This window comes from Aegilops tauschii, chromosome 5 (genome assembly GCF_002575655.3).
Source record: "Aegilops tauschii subsp. strangulata cultivar AL8/78 chromosome 5, Aet v6.0, whole genome shotgun sequence".
Taxonomy (NCBI): Eukaryota; Viridiplantae; Streptophyta; class Magnoliopsida; order Poales; family Poaceae; genus Aegilops; species Aegilops tauschii.
The window spans coordinates 279498413-279510668 of NC_053039.3; the positions used below are offsets into that span (position 1 = coordinate 279498413).

Genomic DNA, 12256 nt, shown 5'->3' on the forward strand with positions numbered 1-12256 from the left:
TTCTTCGAAACAGGCTTTCACCCCGCTTTATAGATAAAGCATCAACCGCAATTCCTCTGTCACTTCACCGCAATTCCTATACATGAACACAGGTCATACAACAATAAATGTTCAGACGACAATGCCAATAGACTATAATTCGTCCTCGCAAGATTGTATGGCGCCCCAACATCAAATTTATTACACTGCATCTTGTTTATATCTCAGCGCGCTTGAAATGTTGTATACTAGACCTACTAGTATCACTATATTTATTGATCATGACACTGTAGCTGATTGACCCTCAAAACGTATCTATAGTCTTGATTGTGTTCCTCCGGCAACAACAATTGTTTCAGCTGTAATGAAGGATGCATCGTCGGATGCCAGGAAAGCGGCGGCTGAAGCCATGTCTTCCACACTACCCAATCTCTTAAGTATGCTCCTCTCGATAAGTTCATTTCTCTGTAGAATTATTTGGTTAGGTACATATACATGCATGGAAGAAAACATACATTCAATTTACTTGGTGGTACAGCTACAACTATTCAGATAACAATATTGTTCTGAAATAGCTTGCATTCGTAAGAACCTGATTCATGACTGTAAGATCAGTGACATGTGTAAGATGACAAAAGCACTGGGATAACAGTGAACATCAAAGAAGTTAAGAATCTAGAAGAACCTGGCCATTTAAAATCTAAGCAGTCTTAGAATTTTATCCAGTTAAATATCATTACAGAAAGAACTACCGAAGTACCAAGATGGACAATATCAAATTAATATTGCTAGATTTGTCATAAAATATATTTTTATATTGTATTTGTTTGAAACAGCATTTTTTTAAAGATCAACTTGTTACCGTACTAGAAAGACCAACTGAATGCAAGATGTGAGTGAGTACATAAAGTAAAATAAAAATAATGAATTTCTGGCATATTGAAAGAAAAACAATTATTAGCTAATTGAAATCGCCATATTAATAATCATATTGACCATGGCATATATAGTTACAATTGCCATCCATGAATATGTAACACATCTGATAACTAACTACCCATGATTGAGAAAGTACGAAGATCAATTTAATAACACTAATCTTTTGAAGTGGGAGATTGTGGTAAAAGTCCCACACTGGTCGGGGGTCCTTGAACTCTCAAGATAGCTTTCTGGTATGAGAAGACCCACTACAACCATACAGTGTTTCTACTTTCTGCCCATTGGATTGGTTCTCCAACTTCCCGTGATGTGTCAATGACTCGATGGCAGACCATAACAAAGCCTGCTAATTATACGGTGATAAGTGAGCAAGGAACGGGTCATCACACCATAGCCGGTCCCAAGCCCAGGTAAAGGAGGAGGGTCATGATCGAGCCAATGTCAAAACTCAACCACCCTTATGGAGATGAAACCCAGAAGTACACTGTTGGGGCATAACCATCTTAACGACGAGCCATATTGGAACCCAAGTGTGGTGTTAAATGGGCAAGCCCCCCCCCCCCCCCCCCCTCTGATGCGTCGTATCTTCATATTGATCTGGTGATAAGCGAGCACGGATCAGGTCGCACCCTTAGTGCCGCGCTACATCAACGCCCGGGTGTAGTGAAAAGCGAGCAAGGGTTTTCGCATTTGACTCGACGAATGCGAAGGGTAAGGAAGCTAGCCGAGCTTAGTAGGACCCGCATAGGTAGCTAGAACGTAGGGTCCCTGACGAGCAAGCTATTGGAGTTAGTTGATACAGCCGTGAGGAGAGGTATTGATATCCTGTGCGTTCAAGAAACCAAATGGAAGGGACAAAAGGCGAAGGAGGTGAAAAGGTACCAGCTTCAAGCTGTGGTACATGGGGCAACTACAAACATAAATGGAGTAGGTATCTTTGATCAACAAGAGCTTCAAGTATGGAGTGGTAGATGCCAAGAGACAAGGGGACCGGATTATCCTGGTCAAACTGGTTGTTGGGGACTTAGTGCTCAATGTTATCAACTCAATGGCCACGTGGGTACATCTAACACAAGTTTTGAAGGGTACATGGGGGCCTTGGTTATGGCAGTAGGAATCAAGAAGGATAGGATGTCTTAAGCTTCGCTTTAGCCTACGACATCATCATAGCTAACACCCTCTTTAGAAAGAGAGAATCCCATCTAGTGACTTGTAGTGGTGGTCAACGCTCTAGCCAGATTGATTTCATCCTCTCGAGAAGAGAAATCAGGTGTGCTTTCCTAGATTGTAAGGTGATACCTGGAAAGAGTGTTGTTCCTCAACATAATCTTGTGGTGGTTGACTTTCCCTTTCAGATTCGTGTCCAGTGGGATAAGCGAGCCAAAGTCGCTAGAACGAAATGGTGGAAACTCAAGGCGGAGGCAATTCAAGCTTTCAAGGAGAGGGCCCTTCGGAGGAAGGAGCGATGCAAGCAATATGTGGATGAAGATAGCGACTTGCGTTCGTAAGGTAGCTTTAGAGGAGTTTGGGGTGGCCAGCGGAAGTAGAAGCGAAGCTAAAGATACCTGGTGGTGGAATGATAATGTCCAGAAGGCTATTAAGGACAAGAAAGATTGTTTTATACGCGTACACCTGGATAGGAGTGCGGACAACATAGAGAAGTACAAGGTGGCAAAGAAGACGTCATAGAGAAGTACAAGGCCAAGGGACATTCATAAGATGGCCAAGATCAAGAGAGGAAGACAAGGGGTATCAACCAAGTCAAATGCATACGGTGCAGATCGGCTTCTGGTGAAGAACTGAGGAGATCAAGCATAGATGGCAAGAGTACTTCGACAAGCTGTTCAATGGAGAGAATGAGAGATCTACCATTGAGTTGGACGACTCCTTTGATGATACCTGAAAGTGCATGTAGTCCCTAAGTGTGGTTTTGGTAATTAATGACAATCTCTATGGACTAATGCTTTCATGGATATATTTGAAGGAATATTTCATAGGTGGTGCCTTAAGGATATTGGATGGATTCAAGGATGATTGCCATAAAGATGAAGATATGCTCTAAGCTTTGGTATTGAATGACAATTCATATGGAGCATCAAGTGCATTGTATCCTCTTGAAGAATTGTTCCATAGTGACGCATGAAGCATATTGGGTTGATTTGGGAAGCGTTCCATCAAAAGGCTCACGTAGAGATCATCATGGTATCCCTCTCTGCTTACCTCATGCCCAGGGAAATCTCTCCAGACACATCATCCGCATGGGCCTCCTGACCTTCGTGCACACGAAGTCAAGTATTAAACTCTCTGGATGCCCATGCGCATGGGGTCCCTGGCCCCATGCCCACAGCCAGGGCCAGGGCCTAGGGTTTGATTCTTGGGGTCTCATGTCCAGGGAGGTTACCAGTTGGTCTTTGGAGATATCTATTGAAGCCATCAAGATCGATCTCAATGTGTAACCAAATATGATCAAGGTGGAGTTCATTGGAGGATATCAAAGGTTGACATATTTGAGCTTATAAGGATCAAGGACTTTAGAGAATTATTTAAGGAAGAATTCAAGTTATGGTTATAAGACAAGATCATGTTGAGTTTGTGTGTTGGGTTTTGGTTGATCAAGTCTTGAAGCAAGCTACTAGAGTGAATAATTCATTGTGACTCTCAAGAGATTGTGATGGAGCATTTAGAAGAGCAAGTGATGACCAGTATGATGTTCATGGTGAAACTTGATATGGTCATGAAAGAGTCTTTGGTGATCTAGTCTTGAAGCAATGAAGTGAAATAAAAAGTTCATTGTTGCTTTCAAAAACCAAGATGGAGCATGAATAAAGATGTTAGTTGACCAAGATGAAGCTAGAAGATTATATACTAGATGGTCAATACACGAGCACAACCAATGTACCGCATGGCATCTAGTGATCTAGTGGTATGGTAAGTAATTGTGAATTGCGCTTTATGAACAATCCCATGCTATACGTTTGTTATGTCTATGTGGGTTAGGTGTTTCTCATGGGCTTTCGTCAAAAGAAAGATTTCAAGTAGCCTATGTAAGGATGACATCAAGTGGTGATGGTCATTGAGAAGTGCAAGTGCAAGATGAGCGACATCAAGTGGTGATGGTCATTGAGCGGTGCAAGATGAGCATCTGGAGATTACATGCTTTGAGGCTTGCGGTCAACCTCGTGATAATGTACATGTGAAGATGTGCTTAAGTGAAGGCTTCCCTCACTGCAATAGGGGGAAGCAATTCGAGTATCTTCACCAAGTGATTGTGGTCAAGAAAAGGATTTCAACTTGAGGCAAGCATTAACGTCCTTATCAAGCTCAAGCGGAATGCGCAAGGCAAAGATATAACTTAGCCAGATTTCCCTAGTTTTACCGGTCTCATGGTGCTTGGTGGGAGACCGGATTATAGGTTTGATAGTCGTACTATCAAGAGGGACTTTCAGGCGAGTAGCTTGATCACTTCGTATGTAAAGGGCTCAAACCTTCGCATTTTTGCATCATTCTTTATTTCTAATCTTGGGTGGTTCTCTATCTGAGGACCTTGGGCTTGTCCATAGCTTTAAAACAAGCCCAAGATCATCAAAATCGGAGTTCGTATGACAAAGTTATGCATGTTTAGGTTTCTATTGTAGGTTGTTTCTGGGTAGGCCATGCGCATGGGGTCTCCCGTGCCCACGGGCGCGGGGTGTCCAGAGAAGGTCTGTTTGAGCCAAACAGCTAGTTTTTGGAGTTGGCTAGTTAAGGGCTCTACTTCCCCATCGGTTTGGGTGCCAATCATACATATTTTTTACCACTATTTTGAGCCACAAATCACCTCTCCCGAACCCCTATCTCCCCTCTATGTGAAGGGGGGTTTGTAGATGGCTCTTGGAGCCATTTGTTGATCTCCTCCATTGATTCCCCTCTCTCTCCTACTTTCTTGAGTTGCATCTTGTGAGATTGAGAGAGTGAGTTGAGCATCTGTTGCTTGACCTAGCTTTGCATTTGTTGCATTGGTTTGAGCTCCCCCCATATGGTGTTCCAATTAAGATAGGACTACACCAAGGGTCAACTTTGAGCGCTTATCTTTTTGCTTTGGTTGATGAGGTCACAATATACAAGGAGATATCCCGTGGTGTATACTCTATACGGATGATGCGGTGCTAGTCGGCGATAGTCTGATGGGGGTTAATAAAAAGCAAAGAGCCACAGGAACAGACTTTGGAATCGAAAGGTTTTAGGATTAGTAGAACTAAAATTGAGTACATGAGATGCGGTTTTAGGCTTAGTAGAACTAAAACTGAGTACATGAGATGCGGTTTCAGTACTACTAGGCATGAGGAGGAGGTTAGCTTTGATGGGTAGGTGGCACCTCAGAAGGACACCTTTCGACATTTGGAGCCAATGTTGTAGAGGGATGGTGATATCGATGAAGATATGAGCCATCGAATCAAAGCTGGATGGATAAAGTGGTGGCAAGCTTCTGGTGTCCTCTGTGACAAGAGGGTGCGAGAAAAGCTAAAAGGCAGGTTCTATAGGATAGCGATTCGACATGCGATATTGTATGGCACTGAATGTTGGCCAACTAAAAGGCAACATGTCCAGCAGTTCGGTGTAGCAGAGATGCACATGTTGAGATGGATGGATATGTGGCCACACAAGAAAGGATTGGGTCTGAAATGATGATATACGTGTTAGAGTTGGGGTAGCACCGATTGGAGATAAGCTTGTGCAACATCGTTTTAGATGATTTGGACGTGAAACCTACATCATGCTAATTATATTTCTGTATGAAATGAGTTGTGGTTTTTAAATCTCTTCCTCTTGTTCATTCTGTGTCTTAACTGTACCGTTTGTCTGAGTGCTCCCTTGCTTTCAGAGATTTGACAGAGGTCATTCCATGTGTAAAGTAAAAATAGTGCCTTCACGTTTTTCCACAGTAATGTTAGTCATAATGTTATCCCATATTGGCAATAGTTGCTGCACAATTTGAACATTTTTCAAAATATAAAGTTTATCTACTTTCTTGTTCGTAAAAAATAATTGCAGTATAGTTGGGAAACATAATAATTCATGAGAAAATCAGTGCATTCATATGTGCAGGTTTTTGCTTTCTATGTATAAGCTTGTGTCGGCAGGACAAGGCAGCAAATGTGTGGCTAGTAATGAATCTTATTCATCAAGAAACTTCCAAAATGTACAATTACCCTCTTGATTCACTTTTCCTTGTAAGTGATGTAGGGTCTTGCCTCTTTGTTATGAGTATGACCAAACAGATATACCAAAATATACAAGAAAAGGAGCATGATGGATATCAGAAATTACTCACAATGGTCTCATTAGTTGTGAGGAAACCAGCAAAACGTGTAGGAACAAACCCAGGAGCTATACAGTTAACACGGGTATTTGGGCCCATCTCAGTAGCAAGAGCCTGGACAAGGGTACATATATAGACAGAGTCAGTGGAGAAAATTCCTCTTCAGGTGCAAAACAATGTATATCCTGACAGTTTAAGGGGAAAAGCATATGTGCACTTATGGGTGACTGCATACGAACTTGAAAGTCACACTTATGCACCCTACAACAAATATCAAAAAAATGACGTGCAGCAGGCGAAGTGCACAGATATTATCTTATGTGCATGGGTGCAAAAAAACAGAAAATTGTGCTACTTACAGATTTTTTTTAAGATGCACCACTAGGCAATTTAAGATCATGTGCACACATGCATAAGTTGTCACATGTACATAAAATCCACAACCAACAATAAAATATGGCACGAAGTTACAAATATGAATACCCAGTGATGGGAATAAACCGCCTTGTAATACAACTTCAGCTGTCATGAAAGTTTACAATGTTCTGTTAGACCGCTATCTGGTACTCTAAACTGTAGACGTGCAACGACTGACCATATATGTGAATGCAAGATTCATCATGCTAATCTATTAAACTCTATCGAGCTTGCACATCAGTGCACATATTCGTAGACACTAAATTACAGTTAGGCGTTTGCCAGATGTGAATCACTGAATCTGATTAATTGTGCACTTAAAAGTATAGCTCAATTCATAAGCATGTCTGTAGTGTGTAAGGATTTGGAGGGAACCTAGAATCGAACTCGAAAACTTTCTCAAGGTGACAAGTGACAACATCCAATCGCTTATTTATAGCCACAAAATTCCAGTTCCTGGGCTTTCAAAGTGTAAATTTTATGAACTTGTTATTACAAGATAATTTTGCTTAATTTGTAGGAGCATCCCCCCACCCTGTCAGTGGTAGCTTTGCTTTCAGCACATACAAGCAGCATGTCTCATCTGATGAGATAAATTTCATATAAAATCGTGGATTACCTATATATATACGCTCTCCCCTCAAGCGAGTCCATCAATTAACTTGCCTAGGACAAATATATTCCTATATACAATATATTTATCAAGATAAATAGTCCTTCCATTTTGCTATATCTATCCATGAAAGCAAGAGTCATCGTCAAAACGTCTGTCCATTCAGCGAACCAAGAGCAGTTCTTACAACGCTTCTACTCTCCACCCCTGCTTAAATGCTTTGAAGAGGTTAGGTCATAGGTGGTTCCGGTATGGTCTTTTAATAGGTTATTAAGAAGTCATTTCTGAGTAAGTCGATGCTTCCATGGTCTATGCAAAAACGTCTTACATTAAGTTACAGAGGGAGTATATCGAAATGAAGTGAGTATTAACCACACTAACACACAATTCTTTACAATTTTGATATGAATCAATACGCGTGCACTAACACAACAATCACAAAGGATTAGCATATACCTTCGTGAGACCAAAAAGGGCAGTCTTTGTAACACCATACATCGTTAAAGCTGCATCAGGATTATAGCCAGCAATTGAAGAAATTAGTATCACAGATGATCCCTTCCTCAAATGTGGTGCGGCGTCCTAAAATAAGGAAAATGGGAAGTGCTTACTTGTGCAACAGTTATTTATAGAACATGTGAATTAGGATTTAGAATGCAGCATTAATTCACCTGAAGTAGAAGAATAGAAGCTTTGACATTAATATCCCATAGCTTGTCAAGAACTGACTCTTTCATCTCTAGTATGCTATCCACAGAAGGATTTGCAGCGGCATTGGAGACAACAATATCAATATGTCCGAAATTCTGCAGTAACATAATTAATTTTGTGTCATGAACCAGCACTGTACTGGGGCAGGATCGCCCTGATGTTGATGCTAAGAAACGACATAAATAGCAAGGGCGAGAGATGGAAATGAGACTGCTTTATTTTGATCTTCAGACCCTGTGCGGTTGTGTCACAAGCTGGTGCTGTGATTCAGGTCGCTATCTGTAGATCCATGTCACATGCTGGTAACGTGATTCAGGTCAATATCTGTGGGGATGTGTCAATTTATAAAGCCTTCTACTGTAATGGTATTGCATATCAAATGAGAGTACAGCTATCCGCTCCCCAATTCTTATTTCTTCTTTCTTCTTCCCCAAACTAACTCTCTTATATCCTAAATCCATGTTCTATCCACCTAAAAAAATTCCCCATTCTATCTCAGGGACATTACACCTTGGTTACTACCACAATCATTTCAATACTACCTCGCTGCAATAATCATAAGTATACATGCAGATGCAGTAAAGTATTTCAGATATGAGCACAAACTATCAGCTCGTAATTGTGGTAAGATACAAAAAAACAATTCAGATGCACCCAAAATGAAATGCTAACCATGAACTCTTCCTACATCATTAGACGTAGAGAAAATAAGTAGGACTAATCAGCAACAAAAATAATGCAGCAATCGCCATAGTTGTGGATACACATGTACTGCTCTCCAAATGAGAGCTCTGGTTTCGAAAGAAAACAGTTTTATTCAGAATGGATACTGCTACAGCGCGACAGCCATATCGCGCAACACCCGCTGGTCCTTCCAACCACGTTTCCATCACAAAAGCAAACACATGGCCGCAACACACAATCAAACGGCCAGCAGCGTGTCACACTTCAAGCCTCCAAGCTGAACATTTGCGCCCTACTGGCCCTCTTTGTTTCAACTTCAGTTGGCTTCGAATCACCTGTGGATTTGCTTCACTGAAGTACACTTGGACGTGCTTCAGGCAATTACAGTGAAAACGGCCCGAATCCAGCTCCAGCTTCACTGGCAAGCTGATTCCAAATAGCTGTTTGTTTCAGCTTCTGATTTTTCATGGGAGAATCTGCTGCCTAAAGCTGAAACAAACAGGGTCGCAGAATAGCAGTTTCGCCCTCTCCTATTTTGTCTAAACAACTCACAGTCTAGCAAACCAACACCTCGCCCGGGCCGAAATTCCACTGTAGAGTGCCGATCTATTTAAAATCGCATCTCCTAAGTAACGAATCTGACAACAATGTAACCCAAGAGCCCCAGCACTGTCGAACGGAATCTCCTCGCCCCACCACCGCCACCACCGAACTAAGAATAGGTAGCCTAAATCTCACCTTGACGGCCGTGTCGACGAGGTGCTTGCGCTGCTCGGCGTTGGAGACGTGGCAGACGGCCCCGACAACGGTGATCCCCTTTGCCCTGAGGCCCTCCACCGCCTCGTCCACGTTTTTCTGCGGCGCCAAGAAACCACTCATCAGAGAAAGCAAACCACGCGGCCGACGCAATCGAGAGCCCAGGAGGAGGGGCGTGGCTGGACCTGCTTGCGGGAGGAGATGACGACCGCGGCGCCCTCCAGGCCGAGGCGCTCGGCGATGGCGAGGCCGATGCCCTGCGTGGAAGCCGTCACGACGGCCACCTTCCCCTCCAGACGCCGGCACTTGACATCCATCGCCGGCCTCGCCGTGTTTCGTTTGCTACGCGCCGCTGTCTTTTTCCCGATGGAAGCGTGCGTTTATGTGAGAGACGCGGCGATGGAAGCAAGGCAAGTAGAGCGGCGTGCCGGATATCCGCTTCGACCGGCGACCCTAGTGCGCTCGCTTATCTGGACACTGGAGCGTGGGCCCGGGCAAGAAGTAGCAAATTTTCTGTCGCCAACAATTTTCATGTGTGAGTCACGCTGACAGTGAGAAAAATAATAAAATACTACTCTCTGTCCCTAATTACTTGTCGCGAAAATAGATAAAAATGATTCTATTTAAATTTTAGAACTAAAATACATTTAGATACATACATTTTTTATTTCAGACGGAGTACATAGCAATCTAAGCTTTTTTTTCGTTCCAACTCATTGGTATTCAATAGTGTTTTAGGCATCTTCAAATCGGACCTCAAACCTCCAAAAAAAGTCCGGATCAAGCTATTCGGATGCAATTTGTCATCCAACATCGTCCCGCATCGTTTCGTGGATCAGTTTGCTTGTTTGTTTCCCCGCAAACCGAAAGCAAACTAGGAAAGCTTTGCGGGAGTCCAGACTGCCGCCACGTAGGACTCCGACACCCCCGACTCACCCAAGACCCCTTCCGGACCCCGCGCTTTCATCCTTCCCTCCTTCTTGCATTCGCTTCCTCCCTCGTTGACATCGTCGCTCTACCACCCCGGTCGCCCCGTCAAACCCTTTCCGGACCTCCGCGGTCTCCACCGCCACACCCAGTCGCCATGTCGCTAGTCCTCCGCCGCACAGGTACCATCCGCCCCTACAGGGGTCACCACGTTCGACAAGTGTTTGGTGAAATGTTCGTGCTAATTTTTTTGTCCTTTTTTAAGCAATGGATTCGAACATGGAGTACATATACGAGCACTTGAGTCGTCTTACAAGGAGGACTATGAGGATGAAACGGCGATGATGCAGGCGGTCCTTGTAGACACGGAGCGTGCAGAAGGCATGTTCTCAATTACAATAGATCAAATCAAGGGCCATCGAGTGTAGAATCGGAGCAGTGCACGGGGCATTTGACGTTGATGGATGACTACTTCTCCTCTGATGCCCTATTCGCGGACAATTTTGGTCGATGCTTTTGGATGCGAAAAAATATCTTCGATCACCTATACAATGGTGTCTGATCCTACGATGACTATTTCATCTTGAAGAAGGATGCCATAGGAATGATTGCACTCTCTGGTTACCAGAAGTACATGGTTGCATTGTGGATGCTTGCATATAACATGGCCGCGAATTCGTAGGACGAGTACCTTCGGACGTCTGGGAGCACATGCGGAGTCGTCATGGTCAGATTTGCTACTGCGGTGGTCGAGATGTTTGTCCCTCGGTACTTGAGAGAACCAAATGTTGCAGACACCGAGAGGTTCTTAGCAATGTCCAAAGCACGAGGGTGGTCAGGTTTGCTCGGATCTCTTGATTGCATGCATCAGAGATGGAAGAACTATCCAAAAGCTCTACAAGGGAAATATCATGTTAACAAGCCCACCATCATTCTTGAAATAGTTGCGTCAGAGAACCTCTGAATTTGGTATGCTCGGATCTCACAATGACATTAATGTGCCGGTCTTCATTGTTTGTTAGGCTAACTTAAGGGCAAGCTCCTCTTTGCAACTATACTATCAATGAGCATCAGTACAACATGGGCTACTATCTTTTTGATGGTATCTATTCTCTATGGGCTACCTTCATCAAGACCATCTCTAAGCTAGTTGGTCAGAAAATATTTCACTTTACCCAAAGGCAAGAATGAGCTAGAAAAGATGTGGAGAGGGCATTCAGAGTGCTCGAGGCCCATTGCAATTGTTCGTAGACCTACTAAACAATGGGATCCAGAGACCAAGGAAATATGCCCTAGAGGCAATGATAAAATTGTTATTTATATTTCCTTATATCATGATAAATGTTTATTATTCATGCTAGAATTGTATTAACCGGAAACTTGATACATGTGTGGATACATAGACAAAACACAGTGTCCCTAGTAAGCCTCTACTAGACTAGCTCGTTAATCAAAGATGGTTAAGTTTCCTAACCATAGACATGTGTTGTCATTTGATGAACGGGATCACATCATTAGGAGAATGATGTGATGGACAAGACCCATCCGTTAGCTTAGCATAATGATCGTTAAGTTTTATTGCTATTGCTTTCTTCATGACTTATACATATTCCTTTGACTATGAGATTATGCAACTCCCGAATACGGAGGAATACCTTGTGTGCTATCAAAAGTCACAACGTAACTGGGTGATTATAAAGATACTCTACAGGTATCTCCGAAGGTGTTTGTTGGGTTGGCATATATCGAGATTAGAATTTGTCACTCCGAGTATCGGAGAGGTATCTCTGGGCCCTCTTGGTAATGCACATCATGATAAGCCTTGCGAGCAATGTGACTAATGAGTTAGTTGCGGGATGATGCATTACGGAACAAGTAAAGAGACTTGTCGGTAACGAGATTGAACTAGGTATGAAGATACCAACGATCAA

The 12256-nt window shown here is 43.0% G+C and overlaps 1 protein-coding gene across 1 annotated transcript; it reads right to left on the minus strand.

Moving 5' to 3' along the window:
• Positions 1-9851, minus strand: LOC109786642 (tropinone reductase-like 3). The gene is made up of 6 exons (XM_020345224.4): positions 9584-9851; positions 9381-9497; positions 7919-8053; positions 7704-7829; positions 6230-6331; positions 1-444 (listed from the first exon to the last, which is right to left on the minus strand). The coding sequence occupies exons 1-6, from the start codon at positions 9713-9715 to the stop codon at positions 295-297; spliced, it is 762 nt and encodes a 253-aa protein (XP_020200813.1). The 5' UTR covers positions 9716-9851; the 3' UTR covers positions 1-294.
• Between the last annotated feature and the right edge of the window lie 2405 nt (positions 9852-12256).